This window comes from Salvelinus fontinalis, chromosome 11 (genome assembly GCF_029448725.1).
Source record: "Salvelinus fontinalis isolate EN_2023a chromosome 11, ASM2944872v1, whole genome shotgun sequence".
Lineage (NCBI taxonomy): Eukaryota > Metazoa > Chordata > Actinopteri > Salmoniformes > Salmonidae > Salvelinus > Salvelinus fontinalis.
The window spans coordinates 15,123,523-15,142,167 of record NC_074675.1 but is presented as its reverse complement, the minus strand read 5'-3'; the positions used below and the strand labels follow the sequence as shown (position 1 = coordinate 15,142,167).

Below are 18,645 nucleotides of genomic sequence, written 5' to 3'. Positions count from 1 at the left end.
GTGTGGAGTAAGTCTGCTTTGGTGGTGGACATTGGCGCAGAAAAAGCGTTCTTACTTACAATTTAACCTCTAAAATTAAACAATACAGATGGATATTTTGTGAAGATTGTGTTGAGTAGTTGATTGGTTGAACAAACACGTTGAAAGTTCCAGGACTAGTTGAAGCATCCTGTTATAAGTAATATTATTTCCTTGTTGAGAGGCCATCATGACAAACCAATCAAGAGGGAGCTGATTGCCTTGGGAACAGGGAGAGCAGGTATGGAGAGAATTTTGGGATAGTTGAAACCAAAATGAGGCTAGTTGCGAACAAAATGTATACACACACAAAATCCCAAAAGTGGACCCTGCTAATCGGTCAGGGACACCATCCCAGGCCCATCATCCCCCACCACACAGAGAACCAGGCGTTGATAGATAGTTAACTCTAGCCAGGCTGTGGGCCAGACACAGGAGGGAAGAGGGGGGAGAGAGGGAGGACAGAGGGGGGAGACAGGAGGGGGAAAGGGGGGGGGGGCAGGAGAGGGAGGGGAAAAGGGGGAGATAGGGAGGGGAGAGGGAAAAGGGTGGTCAGGAGGGGGAGGGGAAAAGTGGGAGACAGGAGGGGAGAGGGAAAAGGGTGGTCAGGAGGGGGAGGGGAAAAGGGGGAGACAGGAGGGGAGAGGGAAAAGGGTGGTCAGGAGGGGAGAACAAGGGGGAAATGGGGGGGGCAGGAGGGGGAGAGGGAAAGGGGGGGGGGAGGGGAAAAGAGGAGGGGGAGAGGGAAGGGAAAAGAGGAGGGGGAGAGGGAAAAGGGGGAGACAGGAGGGGAGAGGGAAAAGGGGGGGCAGGATGGGAGAGGGAGGGGGGGAAAGGGAGACAGGAGGGGAGAGGGAAAGGGGGGGACATGAGGGGGAGGGGAAAGGGGGAGACAGGAGGGGAGAGGGAAAAGGGGGAGACAGGAGGGGAGAACAATGGGGAAAATGGGGGAGGGGGGCAGGGAGGAGAAAAGGGGGAGACAGGAGGAGAGAGGGAAAAGGCGGAGACCGGAGAGGAGAGGGAAAGGTGGCAGGAGGGGGAGAGGGAGGGGGAAAAGGGGGAGACAGGAGGGGAGACAGGAGGGGAGAGGGAAAAGGGGGAGACAGGAGGGGAGAGGGAGGGGAAAGAGCTGGGAGAATGGATACTGATGCTCTTCCCTGTTGTGGACAAGAAAGAGAAAAATTAAGGGAGAGAGAAAGAGAGAAACTAAATGAAGAGAGAAAAAGATATTCAGAAAGATAGTAAGAAAGATACAGTTGAAATCGGAAGTTTACATACACTTAGGTTGGAGTCATTAAAACTCGTTTTTCAACCGCTCCACAAATTTCTTGTTAATATAGTTTTGGCAAGTTGGTTAGGACATCTACTTTGTGCATGACACAAGATATTTTTCCAACAATTGTTTACATACAGATTATTTCACTTATAATTCACTGTATCACAATTCCAGTGGATCAGAAGTTTACATACACTAAGTTGACTGTGCCTTTAAACAGCTTGGAAAATTCCAGCAAATTATGTCATGGCTTTTGAAGCTTCTGATAGGCTAATTGACATAATCTGAGTCAATTGGAGGTATACCTGTGGATATATTTCAAGGCTTACCTTCAAACTCAGTGTCTCTTTGCTTGACATCATAGGAAAATCAAAAGAAATCAGCCAAGACCTCAGAAACAAAATTGTAGACCTCCACAAGTTTGGTTCATCCCTGGGAGCAATTTCCAAACGCCTGAAGGTACCACGTTCATCTGTACAAACAATAGTACGCAAGTATAAACACCATGGGACCACGCAGCCGTCATACCGCTCAGGAAGGAGACGTGTTCTGTCTCCTAGAGAAGAACGTACTTTGGTGCGAAAAGTGCAAATCAATCCCAGAACAACAGCAAAGGACCTTATGAAGATGCTAGAGGAAACAGGTACAAAAGTATCTATATCCACAGTAAAACGAGTCCTATATCGAACATAACCTGAAAGGCCGCTCAGCAAGGAAGAAGCCACTGCTCCAAAACCACCATAAAAAGCCAGACTACGGTTTTCAACTGCACATGGGGCCAAAGATCATACTTTTGGGAGAAATGTCCTCTGGTCCGATGAAACAAAAATACAACTGTTTGGCTATAATGACCATAGTTATGTTTGGAGGAAAAGGGGGGGGAGGCTTGCAAGCCGAAGAACATCATCCCAACCGTGAAGCACGGGGGTGGCAGCATCATGTTGTGGGGGTGCCTTGCTGCAAGAGGGACTGGTGCACTTCACCAAATTGATGGCTTCATGAGTATGGAAAATTATGTGAATATATTGAAGCAAAATCTCAAGACATCAGCCAGGAAGTTAAAGCTTGGTCGCAAATGGGTCTTCCAAATGGACAATGACCCCAAGCATGCTTCCAAAGTTATGGCAAAATGGCTTAAGGACAACAAAGTCAAGGTATTGGAGTGGCCATCACAAATCCCAAACCTCAATCCCATAGAAAATGTGTGGGTAAAACTGAAAAGGCATGTGTGAGCTAGGAGGCCTACAAACCTGACTCAGTTACACCAGCTCTGTCAGGAGGAATGGGCCAAAATTCACCCAACTTATTGTAGGAAGCCTGTGGAAGGCTACCCGAAATGTTTGACCAAAGTTAAACAATTTAAAGGCAATGCTACCAAATGCTAATTGAGTGTATGTAAACTTCTGACCCACTGGGAATGTGATGAAAGAAATAAAAGCTGAAATAAATAATTCTCTCTACTATTATTCTGACATTTCACATTCTTAAAATAAAGTGGTGATCCTAACTGACATAAGACAGGGACATCCTAACTGACATAAGACAATTTTTACTAGCATTAAATGTCAGGAATTGTGAAAACCGAGTTTAAATGTGTTTGGCTAAGGTGTATGTAAACTTCTGACTTCAGCTGTAGATAGTGAGAAAGATAGATAGTCAGAAAGATAGTCAGAAAGATAGATAGTCAGAAAGATAGATAATCATAAAGATAGTCATAAAGATAGATAGTCAGAAAGATGGATAGTCAAAGAGAGACAGTCAGAAAGATAGATAGTCAAAGAGAGACAGTCAGAAAGATAGATAGTCAAAGAGAGACAGTCAGAAAGATAGATAATCAGAAAGATAGTCAGAAAGATAGATAATCATAAAGATAGTCATAAAGATAGATAGTCAGAAAGATGGATAGTCAAAGAGAGACAGTCAGAAAGATAGATAGTCAAAGAGAGACAGTCAGAAAGATAGACAGTCAGAAAGATAGTCAGAAAGACAGTCAAAGAGAGACAGTCAGAAAGATAGATAGTCAGAAAGATAGTCAGAAAGATAGATAGTCAGAAAGACAGTCAAAGAGAGACAGTCAGAAAGACAGATAGTCAGAAAGACAGTCAAAGAGAGACAGTCAGAAAGACAGACAGTCAGAAAGACAGTCAAAGAGAGACAGTCAGGAAGACAGATAGTCAGAAAGACAGTCAAAGAGAGACAGTCAGAAAGACAGACAGTCAGAAAGACAGTCAAAGAGAGACAGTCAGAAAGACAGATAGTCAGAAAGACAGTCAAAGAGAGACAGTCAGAAAGATAGATAGTCAGAAAGATAGTCAGAAAGATAGATAGTCAGAAAGACAGTCAAAGAGAGACAGTCAGAAAGACAGATAGTCAGAAAGACAGTCAAAGAGAGACAGTCAGAAAGACAGACAGTCAGAAAGACAGTCAAAGAGAGACAGTCAGAAAGACAGATAGTCAGAAAGACAGTCAAAGAGAGACAGTCAGAAAGACAGATAGTCAGAAAGACAGATAGTCAGAAAGACAGATAGTCAGAAAGACAGATAGTCAGAAAGACAGTCAGAAAGATAGATAGTCAGAAAGACAGTCAAAGAGAGACAGTCAGAAAGACAGATAGTCAGAAAGACAGTCAAAGAGAGACAGTCAGAAAGACAGACAGTCAGAAAGACAGTCAAAGAGAGACAGTCAGAAAGACAGATAGTCAGAAAGACAGTCAAAGAGAGACAGTCAGAAAGACAGACAGTCAGAAAGACAGTCAAAGAGAGACAGTCAGAAAGACAGATAGTCAGAAAGACAGTCAAAGAGAGACAGTCAGAAAGATAGATAGTCAGAAAGATAGTCAGAAAGATAAATAGTCAGAAAGACAGTCAAAGAGAGACAGTCAGAAAGACAGATAGTCAGAAAGACAGTCAAAGAGATACAGTCAGAAAGATAGACAGTCAGAAAGATAGACAGCCAGAAAGATAGCTAGTCAGAGAAATAGTCAGAGACAGTCAGAAAGATAGATAGTCAGAAAGATAGTCAGAAAGACAGTCAAAGAGAGACAGTCAGAAAGATAGATAGTCAGAAAGATAGTCAGAAAGATAGATAGTCAGAAAGACAGTCAAAGAGAGACAGTCAGAAAGACAGATAGTCAGAAAGACAGTCAAAGAGAGACAGTCAGAAAGACAGACAGTCAGAAAGACAGTCAAAGAGAGACGGTCAGAAAGACAGACAGTCAGAAAGACAGTCAAAGAGAGACAGTCAGAAAGATAGATAGTCAGAAAGATAGATAGTCAGAAAGATAGATAGTCAGAAAGACAGTCAAAGAGAGACAGTCAGAAAGATAGATAGTCAGAAAGATAGATATTCAGAAAGATAGACAGTCAGAAAGATAGACAGTCAGAAAGATAGACAGTCAGAAAGATAGACAGTCAGAAAGATAGACAGTCAGAGAGACAGTCAGAAAGATAGATAGTCAGAAAGATAGATATTCAGAAAGATAGACAAAGAGAGACAGTCAGAAAGATAGATAGTCAGAAAGATAGTCAGAAAGATAGATAGTCAGAAAGACAGTCAAAGACAGATAGTCAGAAAGACAGATAGTCAGAAAGACAGATAGTCAGAAAGACAGATAGTCAGAAAGACAGATAGTCAGAAAGACAGTCAGAAAGACAGTCAGAAAGATAGATAGTCAGAAAGATAGATAGTCAGAAAGATAGATAGTCAGAAAGATAGATAGTCAGAAAGATAGTCAAAGAGAGACAGTCAGAAAGATAGTCAGAAAGATAGATAGTCAGAAAGATAGATATTCAGAAAGATAGACAGTCAGAAAGATAGATATTCAGAAAGATAGACAGTCAGAAAGATAGACAGTCAGAAAGATAGACAGTCAGAGAGACAGTCAGAAAGATAGATAGTCAGAAAGATAGATATTCAGAAAGATAGACAGTCAGAAAAATAGACAGTCAGAAAGATAGACAAAGAGAGACAGTCAGAAAGATAGATAGTCAGAAAGATAGATAGTCAGAAAGATAGATAGTCAGAAAGATAGACAGTCAGAAAGATAGATATTCAGAAAGATAGACAGTCAGAAAGATAGACAGTCAGAGAGACAGTCAGAAAGATAGATAGTCAGAAAGATAGATATTCAGAAAGATAGACAGTCAGAAAAATAGACAGTCAGAAAGATAGACAAAGAGAGACAGTCAGAAAGATAGATAGTCAGAAAGATAGTCAGAAAGATAGATAGTCAGAAAGACAGTCAAAGACAGATAGTCAGAAAGACAGATAGTCAGAAAGACAGATAGTCAGAAAGACAGATAGTCAGAAAGACAGATAGTCAGAAAGACAGATAGTCAGAAAGACAGATAGTCAGAAAGATAGACAGTCAGAAAGATACAGTCAGAAAGACAGTCAGAAAGATAGTCAGAAAGATAGTCAGAAAGATAGTCAGAAAGATAGTCAGAAAGATAGTCAGAAAGATAGTCAGAAAGATAGTAAGAAAGATAGATAGTCAGAAAGATAGTCAGAAAGATAGATAGTCATAAAGACAGTCAAAGAGAGACAGTCAGAAAGATAGATTGTGAAAAAGAGCAAGTGGTCGAGAGAGATACTATGCGGTACTCACGGCAACACAACGACAAATACACACCAAGCGCAAAACGCAAGACGACATCCACTGAGCTCTATTAGTCATGGAAATACATAAACATATTGCTACATGGCCCGTCAGAGCTGCATTCTGCTGGGTGATGTATATTAACTGAGGGTTTCAGAGACAACAAGCCATGCAAACTGGGAAACAGGCCATTAGAGTGACTTATGATTGAGACAGGGCAATTATAGCATAGTATACTGGCACTCCATAACAATGATTATCAGTTGTATTAATTACAGGAGGAAGAGGCTATGTAGGAATAAAAGTGAAAGGGGGTGGTGTGTGTGTGTGCGTACCTGTGACAGGCTGGAGAAGCCCAGGTTGTGACAACCGTTGCAAGGTGTGAGGGCCTCCCAGAACCCAGCGGGGCCACAGCTCTTCTCCCCCTCCTCTTCCTCCTGGGCCGGGGGAAGTGGGGGAGTGGGCCGCTGCAGAGAGATACAATACACACTGTTCATTTAAAACACACACACACACACACAACACACACACACACACACACCTACTCCAGGTCACTACAGAGAAACACAATACCATACTAAAGATGTAAACAATGTGTTGGTCTGATGTGTATGAGGAAGTGAATCCAGATGCAGAACTGGAACTCTTTTGAAAATGATTCATGCAAATTGTTGACAAGCATGCACCTGTTAAGAAACTAACTGTGGGAACTGATAGAGCCTCCTGGATTGATGACGAACTGAAACATTTTATGTTTCAAAGAAATTATGCAAAAGACGTGGCAAACAAGTCACGCTGCTCTGCTGATTGGTCGACATAATGACAATTGAGAAATGTTGAGACTAAACTAAACTAAAAGAAGAAAGTATTACCAAACAAAGATAAATGACCAAAAACCCAATTCATCTCCATCATTCACTGAAGTTGATGGGCCATTCATAACAAAACCTTTCGGTATTGCCAATCATTTCAATGACTATTTTCACTAGTAGTGGAAAAACTCAGAAGTGAAATGACAACATTGAACAGTGAACCATCATATTTTGGTATAAAATATTTAATAATGAAAGAGAAGGATTGCTGTTTTCAATTCGGTCAAGTTAGTGTGGGAGAGGTGGAAAAACAGTTTTTATCCATCAATAATGATAAGCCTCCAGGTATAGACAACCTTGATGGTAAACTATTGAATGGCAGTAGACTGTATCACCACCCCTATTTAAAGAAAGCCTAAAGGAGTGTGTGTCCACAGGTGTGGAAGGAAGCTAAAGTAATTCCACTGCATAAAATAGTAACGCGCCCTTTGCTGCCTCTAACAACCACCCAATCAGTTAACAGCCTGTTCTTAGTAAACTGATGGAGATAATTGTGTTTGAACAAATACAAAGCTATTTTTCAGAGAACAAGTTAACTACTGATTCAGCATGGATATAGAGAAGGAAACTCAACTTGTACTGCACTGATTCAGATGACGGATGATTGGTTAAAATAAATGTATAATAAGATGATAGTTGGAGCTGTACTGTTAGATTTCAGTGCAGTCTTTGATGTTATTGATCATACATTATTATTGAAAAAACACACTTGGTATGGCTTTAAATCACCTGCCAACACATGGTTGGAGAGTTATTTATCCAATAGAACCTAGAGTGTTCTTCAATGGAATCGTCTTCAACATCAGATATCTACAATGAGGTATCCCTCAGAGCAGTTGCCTTGGGCTGTTACTCTTCTCTATTTTAACAAATGATTTGCCATTGGTCTTACACAAAACTAGAATGCCTACGTATGTGAATGATTTCACAATCTACAGCACTCAAAGCCAGTGAGCTCACTGAAATTCTAAATAAGGAAACAGTCAGTAGCAAAACTGCAGCTGGCTCATAAACAAAGCAGAACATTTAACTGCACATACAGAACTAACATCATCAACACGCATGCCAGTCTTCACTGGTTGAGGGTTGACAAGAGATTAACTGCTTCTCCTAGTTTTAATGAGAAATATTACTTTGACGAAAATACCAGTCTGTCTGCATAATCAAATAACATTCAGCTCAGACACCCATTCACACCCCACAAGACATACCATCAGGGGTCTCTTCACAGTCCCCAAGTCCAAAACAAATTCACAGCGACGCAGTTTTAAACAGAGCCATGATCGCATGGAACTCTCTTCCATCTCCCATTACTCAAACAGCAAAATGACTTGATTAAAAATACAACTCATGGAACTCTCTTCCATCTCCCATTACTCAAACAGCAAAATGACCTGATTAAAAATACAACTCATGGAACTCTCTTCCATCTCCCATTACTCAAACAGCAAAATGACTTGATTAAAAATACAACTCATGGAACTCTCTTCCATCTCCCATTACTCAAACAGCAAAATGACCTGATTAAAAATACAACTCATGGAACTCTCTTCCATCTCCCATTACTCAAACAGCAAAATGACTTGATTAAAAATACAACTCATGGAACTCTCTTCCATCTCCCATTATTCAAACAGCAAAATGACCTGATTAAAAATACAACTCATGGAACGGCGGGGACAAACACACACATTATTTTTGTTGCATTGTTTGTATATAATTGTATTTAAAATGTGTTTGACTTTCCTTGTCTATAAGTGTTTTGTTACTTTGTAATGTTTAGTGTTTTTTTGTGGACCCCTGGAAGAGCAGCAACTGCTTCTACAAAAGCTACTGGGGATCCTAACAAACAAATAATACACACACGTGCACACTAACACACACAATATGCCCTTTTTACAGGGTCTGTGTTGCCAAGAGGATATATGTTTAGATGGGTCTTGTGAAAGGGGTATTGTCTCCTGATAATACCAGTGACCCACATGATGCAGAGGGAAAGCCCAAGGTCCCAGTGAGATTGAGAGGCAGAGAGGCAGGGGAAATAGAGAAAGAGCAAAACAGGAACAGAGAGAGAAAGAATGATAGAGAGGGGCAGATGGAGTCAGGAGGAGAGGGGAGAGAGAAATTGCTGTAGAAAATAAATGGAAGAACCAGAAGGTCACCAGTCTTATGAGATTGCAAAAAGACTAAACAAAATGCAATATAGACATACTCTACAAAACACACAATAATCATCTCTCTCTTACACACACACATGCACAAGGTCTATTAGATGGGCTTAACACTGATACCATTATTATTTTTCAGTGTCCCATATTGGACCGTATTCCCTACATACTACTTTGATCTAGAAAGGGTGCCATAAAGGCTGCCAGAAAGGGTTCCATTTGGGACACAGGCTTCAACATGGACCCAGGCAGCCAGGTCCTTCCAGGTCTAATCAGTTGAATGATGATACACTCCTTTGGTGGAATAATATTAGCATGTATCTAATGAACATGTCTTGTTCTCTGTTGAACGGTAGAGGTGATTTGTCAGAGCTAGGCCCGTTGGAAGCCTGGGGGTAGAGTAGTGGGACTCCCTGACTTTCTCACACCACAAAGTACTATGTTTAGTGGGAAAAAAGCTGGTTTGTTGTGTGCTACTATTAAGGTAGTGTGGGCTTGACTGTGTTGTCAATTGTCAATGGTCATCTTACAATCACACGTGACAATCACGGAATTGTCATGGAAGAGACATTCAAGTTGTAGAGACAACAAGACAGACGTCCCTTACAGTACATAAACAATAGGCCTCCAAGGCCACGTCGGTACGGGCCACCAAGGCCACGTCGGTACGGGCCTCCAAGGCCACGTCGGTACGGGCCTCCAAGGCCACGTCGGTACGGGCCTCCAAGGCCACGTCGGTACGGGCCTCCAAGGCCACGTCGGTACGGGCCTCCAAGGCCACGTCGGTACGGGCCTCCAAGGCCACGTCGGTACGGGCCTCCAAGGCCACGTCGGTACGGGCCACCAAGGCCACGTCGGTACGGGCCTCCAAGGCCACGTCGGTACGGGCCTCCAAGGCCACGTCGGTACGGGCCTCCAAGGCCACGTCGGTACGGGCCTCCAAGGCCACGTCGGTACGGGTCTCCAAGGCCACGTCGGTACGGGTCTCCAAGGCCACGTCGGTACGGGTCTCCAAGGCCACGTCGGTACGGGTCTCCAAGGCCACGTCGGTACGGGTCTCCAAGGCCACGTCGGTACGGGTCTCCAAGGCCACGTCGGTACGGGTCTCCAAGGCCACGTCGGTACGGGCCTCCAAGGCCACGTCGGTACGGGCCTCCAAGGCCACGTCGGTACGGGCCACCAAGGCCACGTCGGTACGGGCCTCCAAGGCCACGTCGGTACGGGTCTCCAAGGCCACGTCGGTACGGGTCTCCAAGGCCACGTCGGTACGGGTCTCCAAGGCCACGTCGGTACGGGCCTCCAAGGCCACGTCGGTACGGGCCACCAAGGCCACGGCGGTACGGGCCTCCAAGGCCACGTCGGTACGGGCCTCCAAGACCATGTCGATGGCGGTACGGGCCTCCAAGGCCACGGCGGTACGGGCCTCCAAGGCCACGGCGGTACGGGCCTCCAAGGCCACGGCGGTACGGGCCTCCAAGGCCATGGCGGTACGGGCCTCCAAGGCCATGGCGGTACGGGCCACCAATGATGTCACATCATTATTAAACAAACATGATGAACACCTATTTGTGACCTGGCTGTTGACTTGTTCTATTCAGTAACCAGCATGTTGATTCGTTGCCAAGAGGCTTCGCTACTAGCCAGCGAGGCCCTTCCGTAGTGTACAGCAGACGTAGTGAGGAGGGCAGTGGGCTACACACATAGACATCCAACACTATGTCTATGGTTATACCTCAGCTCTGGAACCAGGAAGTTGATGAGTGTGTCCTACAGCAGATATGGGCGATGACCATGTTTTTATTCATCCGTCTGTCTGATGGACAGACGCTGCACCACTCTCTGACATTTACAGTGTGTCATGCTAATGGTCGTGCATGCATACAAATGAGCACATAGGCCTGGATGGGCGCAGGGGACTTATTCACACATCCAGATCCATAGAGAGCCACACAAATAAGTATGAGACACACATACAGACACTGACCATGAAGACACAAAATCTAATGCATACTGTACCCTCTCCATTACATGTGCTCTGTGTCTGTGTCTGTGTGTGTGTGTGTGTGTGTGTGTGTGTGTGTGTGTATGTGTGAGTGAGTGTGTGTGTGTGCGCCTACATCATTGCCTCAGTGTGTGACTGATTGAGACGTGTTTGTGCTTCTATTAAACCAAGGCCAAGGCCTGCCCAGAGGCTGTTGCTCCATCAAGCCACCCACTCCCACCACACACACAGCGGCAGTGGTTTGATTCAGACCAGATCAATTCCTGTTAGTGTGCCGCGCCAAACGCCACAGGTATCAATCTCCCTAGAAACGAGAGAAACTGGACCCCTGTCGCCATAATGAAAGCCCTTCTACCAATCAGCTCTCAGGGGTGAAGCTAGGCTGACCAAGGCCTTGTTCTAGTACTAAAACACGCACCCTTCCTTCCTACCTTACTGCCTTCCTTCAAGTGAGTTCCAGCAAAATCACTGATTTGATGTAAAGCAAGGATTCCATTACATAGCTTTCACCAATCCAGTCATGTCAGATCAGTGGTTACTTCCCGGAAGGAAGGAGGATGCACTATACTGAACAGAAATATACAGTGCATTCTGAAAGTATGCCGACACCTTCCCTTTTACACATTTTGTTATGTTACAGCCTTATTCTAAAATGGATTGAATGAATTTTTTTCCTCATCAATCTACACACAATACCCCATAATGACAAAGCGAAAACAGTTTTCATTTTATTTGTATTAGAAATTTAAAACAGGAATACCTTATTTACATAAGTATTCAGACCCTTTGCTATAAAACTTGAAATTGAGCTCAGGTGCAACCTGTTTCCATGGATCATCCTTGAGATGTTTCTACAACTTGGAGTCCATCTGTGGTCAATTAAATTGATTGGACATGATTTGGAAAGGCACACACCTGTCTATATAAGGTCCCACAGTTGACAGTGCATGCAGCAAAAACCAAGCCATGAGGTGGAAGGAATTGTCATAAGAGCTTGTGTTGGGCACAGGTCTGGGGAAGGGTACCAAAAAATGTCTGCAGCATTGAAGGTCCCCAAGAACACGGTGGACTCAACCAATCACTCAATGGAAGAAGTTTGGAACCACCAAGACTCTTCCTAGAGCTGGCCGCCCAGCCAAACTGAGCAATCGGGGGAGAAGGGCCTTGGTCCGGGAGGTGACCAAGAACACAATGGTCACTCTGACAGAGCTCCAGAGTTCCTCTGTGGAGATGGTGGAACCTCCCAGAAGGATAACCATTTCTGCAGCCCTTCACCTATCAGGCCTTTATGGTTGAGTGGCCCAGCCAGATCCCAGAAATGTCCCATACGAACAAAAAACGTATTTCTCTAACATTTTGTTCACAAATTTGTTTACATCCTTGTTAGTGAGAATGTATCTTTTGACAAGACAATCCACCACCTGACAGGTGTGGGATATCAAGAAGCTGATTAAACAGCATGATCATCACACAGGTGGACCCTGTGCTGGGGACAATAAAAGGCCACTAAAAATGTGTCGTTTTGTCACACAACATAATGCCACAGATGTCTCAAGTTTTGAGGGAGTATACAATTGGCATGCTGACTGCAGGAATGTCCACAAGAGCAGTTGCCAGATAATTTAATATACATTTCTTTACCATAAGCCGCCTCCAATGTCATTTTAGAGAATTTGGCGGTATGTCCAACAGGCCTCACAACCGCAGACCATGTGTAATCACACCAGCCCAGGACCTCCACATCCAGCTTCTTCACCTGCGGGATCGTCTGAGACCAGCCACCCGTACAGCTGATGAATCTGTGGGTTTGCATAACCAAAGAATTTCTGCACAAACTATCAGAAACGGTCTCAGGGAAGCTCATCTGCGTGCTCGTCGTCCTCACCAGGGTCTTGACCCGACTGCAGTTCAGCATTGTAACTGACTTCAGTGGGCAAACGCTCACCTTCGATGGTCACTGTCACGCTGGAGGAGTGCGCTCTTCACAGATGAATACCGGTTTCAACTGTACCGTTGTACCGGTTTCAACTGTACCAACTGTACCGTACGTACTGTCAGATGGCAGACAGCGCGTACGGCATTGTGTGGGTGAGCAGTTTGCTGATGTCAACGTTGTGAACAGAGTGAAGACGTGGTGGCAGTGAGGTTATGGTATGGACAGGCATAAGCTACGGACAACGAACACGTGTATTTATTGATGGCAATTTGAAAGCACAGAGATACTGTGACGAGATCCTGAGGCCCGTTGTCGTGCCATTCATCCGTCGCCTTCACCTCAAGTTTCAGCTTGTCGCAAGGATCTGAACACAATTCCTGGAAACTGAAAATGTCTCAGTTCTTCCATGGCCTGCATACTCAGACATGTCACCCATTGAGCACGTATGAGATGCTCTGGATCGACGTGTACGACAGTGTGTTCGAGTCCCCGACAATATCCAGCAACTTCGCACAGCCATTGATGAGGAGTGGGACAACATTCCACAGCCCACAATCATCATTCTGATCAACTCTATTTGCAGCGTGAGGCAAATGGTGGTCACACCAGATGCTGACTGGTTTCTGATCTACGCCCCTACTTTTTGTTTAAGGTATCTGTGACTAATAGATGTTTCTGTTTTCCCAGTCATGTGAAATCAAAAGATTAGGCCCTAATTAATTTATTTCAATTGACTGATTTCCTTACATGAACGGTAACCCATGTTGCGTGAATGTTGCATTTATGTTTTTGTTCAGTAAACATTTCTACCTTACAGCGTGTCTGAGGCTGCCCTCTCCTGGTGACTAAATGTTACTACAGTAATGGACCCCAGAGTGATGCAGTAGAACATGGTTTTCCAATCCAAGAATAACAATACGACGGTACGATACCACAGACCCAAAATTGCGAAAATGGTCCTCACCCTCCACATTCGCCTTGATTCCCCCTGGTCCCATCCTTCCTCCCTGATCCAAAATGGTCATCACCCTCCACATCCCCCTTGATTCCCCCTGGTCCCATCCTTCCTCCCTGATCCAAAATGGTCCTCACCCTCCACATCCCCCTTGATTCCCCCTGGTCCCATCCTTCCTCCCTGATCCAAAATGGTCCTCACCCTCCACATCCCCCTTGATTCCCCCTGGTCCCATCCTTCCTCCCTGATCCAAAATGGTCCTCACCCTCCACACCCCCCTTGATTCCCCCTGGTCCCATCCTTCCTCCCTGATCCAAAATGGTGCTCACCCTCCACATCCCCCTTGATTCCCCCTGGTCCCATCCTTCCTCCCTGATCCAAAATGGTGCTCACCCTCCACATCCCCCTTGATCCCCCCTGGTCCCATCCACCCTCCCTGATCCAAAATGGTCCTCACCCTCCACATCCCCCTTGATTCCCCCTGGTCCCATCCTTCCTCCCTGATCCAAAATGGTCCTCACCCTCCACATCCGCCTTGATTCCCCCTGGTCCCATCACCCTCCCTGATCCAAAATGGTCCTCACCCTCCACACCCCCCTTGATTCCCCCTGGTCCCAACCACCCTCCCTGATCCAAAATGGTGCTCACCCTCCACATCCCCCTTGATTCCCCCTGGTCCCATCCTTCCTCCCTGATCCAAAATGGTCCTCACCCTCCACACCCCCCTTGATTCCCCCTGGTCCCATCCTTCCTCCCTGATCCAAAATGGTGCTCACCCTCCACATCCCCCTTGATTCCCCCTGGTCCCATCCTTCCTCCCTGATCCAAAATGGTGCTCACCCTCCACATCCCCCTTGATTCCCCCTGGTCCCATCCACCCTCCCTGATCCAAAATGGTCCTCACCCTCCACATCCCCCTTGATTCCCCCTGGTCCCATCCACCCTCCCTGATCCAAAATGGTCCTCACCCTCCACACCCCCCTTGATTCCCCCTGGTCCCATCCTTCCTCCCTGATCCAAAATGGTGCTCACCCTCCACATCCCCCTTGATTCCCCCTGGTCCCATCCTTCCTCCCTGATCCAAAATGGTGCTCACCCTCCACATCCCCCTTGATTCCCCCTGGTCCCATCACCCTCCCTGATCCAAAACGGTCCTCACCCTCCACATCCCCCTTGATTCCCCCTGGTCCCATCACCCTCCCTGATCCAAAACGGTCCTCACCCTCCACATCCCCCTTGATTCCCCCTGGTCCCATCCACCCTCCCTGATCCAAAATGGTCCTCACCCTCCACATCCCCCTTGATTCCCCCTGGTCCCATCCACCCTCCCTGATCCAAAATGGTGCTCACCTTTCTGACTCTGCTCAGGGTGCCGTTACTGCGTCGCTCCTCGTCTGATAGGTGACCGCTGCCAAAGCTCTCCATGGAATGAGAGTGGGATGAGATGGTCTGGCAGAGCTCCTAAGTAGAGTAGAGTAGAGTGAGGTAGTAATTTAATGACTTGGTTTTATCACCACAAGCATCAGCAATGATTCCAAAGACAACACAAGGATCTATAAGATAAAGATGAAGATAGTAACAACATAACACACCTCAAAGGAGTAGTCTCTGTCCCGACACATCTTCATCTCATTCAGCAGCTTGGAGAGCTCCCCTGTCACAGCATCATCTGGGGAGGAGGAGGAGGGGGAAAGGAGATGGGGGAGAGGGAGGAGTAGAGGGAGCGAAGGAGAGACGAGGGAGAGGAGAGAGATTATAAGGGGAGAGAGAGGGGAGATATGGGGAGATATGGAGAGAGAGAGAGAGAGAGAGAGAAGATGGGGGGGAGATGGGAGATATGGGGAGAGAGGAGATTGGAGAGATATGGGGAGAGAGGGGAGATATGGGGGGAGAGGGGGAGATATGTGGAGAGGGGGAGATAGTGGATAGTCAAAGGTTGGGGCAAAAAAATACAAAACCTGTTTTCAACAATCCTAGTTAATTGTGACATGTAAGGCTGTTAAAGAATGGAGAGGTGAGAAAGAGAGCTGGAGTCAAAAGAGAAGAAGCTTCTTTCTCCATCACTCTCTCTCTCTCAATCTACTTTTCTCTGTGGCCTCTTTCTCCATCACTCGCTCTCTCTCAATCTACTTTTCTCTGTGGCCTCTTTCTCCATAACTCTCTCTTTCAATCTACTTTTCTCTGTGGTATTTCCTTCAGTGAAAACAGCTAGAGAAAGAGTACTACAGTACATAACGATGATGGATCAAACTGGGTTTGTTTCTACTGAACATATGAACTAAAAGAGAGCAGACCTGGCCAAATACACATGTTAACACCTTAATATGTTCCTTTCTGTGTGGCAGCGTTCTAATCCAGGAAGTAGTTCCTCCGGTCTGCCCTCGTTCACTGGCTTTCACAGACCTGTTAGAGCTGAAAGCACCACTCTCTCCCTCTCTCCACAACACCCTCTCTCCTCCTTTCTCCACAACACCCTCTCTCCTCCTTTCTCCACCACACCCTCTCTCCTCCTTTCTCCACCACACCCTCTCTCCTCCTTTCTCCACCACACCCTCTCTCCCTCCTTTCTCCACCACACCCTCTCTCCCTCCCCCTTTCCCTCCCTCCCTCTCTCCTCCTTTCTCCACCATTCCCTCTCACCTTACAATAAAGTGTGTTGAGGTGTTTAAACACGGTGTGTGTTCAGGCGTGCACGAGCTGTGCTGAATGTGTATTTTCTGCTCCTCCCTCCCTCCCTCCCTCAATGAAGATAATTAAAGGGGAGTGCTGACTGGTGGTGATTGAGAAGAGAAAGAGAGAGAGAGAGCAGCAGGAATTGTATGAGAGATACCAGTGCACAGCTCCAACTCAGCCACTAGGGGCAGTGTTGGATAAGGGAAAACACTGTATTGAAGTTGACTGAGGTAGTACAGGTTCATACCAATAGGCAGTGCTCACCATGTTTGAAAATATCCGCCTGGTTCTGTGTGTACAGTATAGCGTGTGTAGTAGATACAGTGCCTTCGGGAATGTATTCACACCCCTTGACTTTGTCCACATTTTGTTACGTTACAGCCTTATTATTTTTCCCCTCAACAATCTACACACAATACCCCAGAAATGTTTTGCTAATTTATTAAGAATAAAAAACTGAAATATCACATTTACATAAGTATTCAGACCCTTTACTCTGTACTCTGTTGAAGTACCTTTGTCAGCGATTACAGCCTTGAGTCTTCTTGGGTATGAAGCTACAAGCTTGGCACACCTGGATTTGGGGAGTTTCTCCCATTCTTCTCTGCAGATCCTCTCAAGCTCTGTCAGGTTGGATGGGGGGAGACGCTACACAGCTATTTTCAGGTCTCTCCAGAGATGTTCGATCGGGTTCAAGTTTGGGCTCTGGCTAGGCCACTCAAGGACATTTAAGAGACTTGTCCCGAAGCTACTCCCGCGTTATCCTGTTGGAAGGTGAACCTTCACCCCAGTCTGAGGTCCTAAGCGCTCTGGGGCAGGTTTTCATCAAGGACTCTCTGTACTTTGCTCCATTCATCTTTGCCTCCATCCTGACTAGTCTCCCAGTCCCTGCTGCTGAAAAACATCCATACAGTATGATGCTGCCATCACCATGCTTCACCGTAGGGATGGTGCCAGGTTTCCTCCAGACGTGATGCTTGGCATTCAGGCCAAAGAGTTCAATCTTGGTTTCATCAGACCAGAGAATCTTGTTTCTCATGGTCTGAGAGTCATTTAAATGCCTTTTGGCAAACTCCAAGCGGGCTGTCATGTGCCTTTTACTAAGGAGTGGCTTCCGTCTAGCCATTGTACCATAAAGGCCTGATTGGTGGAGTGCTGCAGAGATGGTTGTCCTTCTGGAAGGTTCTCCCATCTCCACAGAGGAACTATGGAGCTCTGTCAGTGACCATCGGGTTCTTGGTCACCTCCCTGACCAAGGCCTTCTCCCCCGATTGCTTAGTTTGGCCGGGCGACCAGCACTAGGAAGAATCTTGGTGGTTCCAAACTTCTTCCATTTAAGAATGATGGAGGATAAGGTATTTCTGTTTTTTATATTTAATAAATGTGCCAAAATTTCTAATTTTTGTTTTCGCTTTGTCATTATGGGGTATTGTGTGAGGATTATATTTATTTAATCCATTTTAGAATAAGGACGTAAAGTAACCAAATGTGGAAAAAGCCAAGGGGTCGGAATACTGTATGTGTATAGTGTGTGTGTGCGCGCGCAAGTTTGTGTGTGCGTGTACTTACTTTTGTGTCTGAGGGAGGGGGAGGCGGAGAGAGAGGGGATGGAAGTGCGAGGTGTGGGGACAGGACACTGGCGAATAGGTTCCTCCATCAACACACACTTATTGTCCATCATCTCCTCCATCATATATTCTGGTGAGAGAGGAGAGAGAGAAAACGGAGAGAGGGAGAACAAGAGAGAGACCGAGACCGAGAGAGAGCGTGGTGATGTGATTGCAGGGTTCAAATGGTTGCAGACATAGAGCAGGGAACCATTTTATTGTACTGATAATGAACCACATACAGAAACACACACACAGCAACACAGACAAGGCGTATGGAATGGGAGTGTGAAGCAGGAGGAAACTATGAGCTCGCTAACACAGACACAGCAGGCTTGTTGAGTTTAGTCACAAGGCAGGAGCCTGGCTGTGTGTTAGTATGAAAGATCCAACTAAGGTCAGAGGTACTTTAACACACCGGGAGTGTGTGTGTGTGTGTGTGTGTGTGTGTGTGTGTGTGTGTGTGTGTGTGTGTGTGTGTGTGTGTGTGTGTGTGTGTGTGTGTGTGTGTGTGTGTGTGTGTGTGTGTGTGTGTGTGTGT

At 45.8% G+C, this 18,645-nt stretch overlaps 1 protein-coding gene across 1 annotated transcript in view; it reads right to left on the bottom strand.

The window, feature by feature from the left end:
* Positions 1-18,645, bottom strand: part of LOC129866062 (ankyrin repeat and sterile alpha motif domain-containing protein 1B-like) — a 355,742-nt gene that overhangs the window by 185,653 nt on the left and 151,444 nt on the right. The window contains exons 8-11 of the mRNA XM_055939185.1: positions 18,067-18,195; positions 15,417-15,493; positions 15,175-15,285; positions 6,227-6,358 (exon numbers count right to left, since the gene is read on the bottom strand). Of these exons, the coding sequence (XP_055795160.1) occupies positions 6,227-6,358; positions 15,175-15,285; positions 15,417-15,493; positions 18,067-18,195 (449 nt within the window). The remainder of the gene's footprint in view (positions 1-6,226; positions 6,359-15,174; positions 15,286-15,416; positions 15,494-18,066; positions 18,196-18,645) is intronic.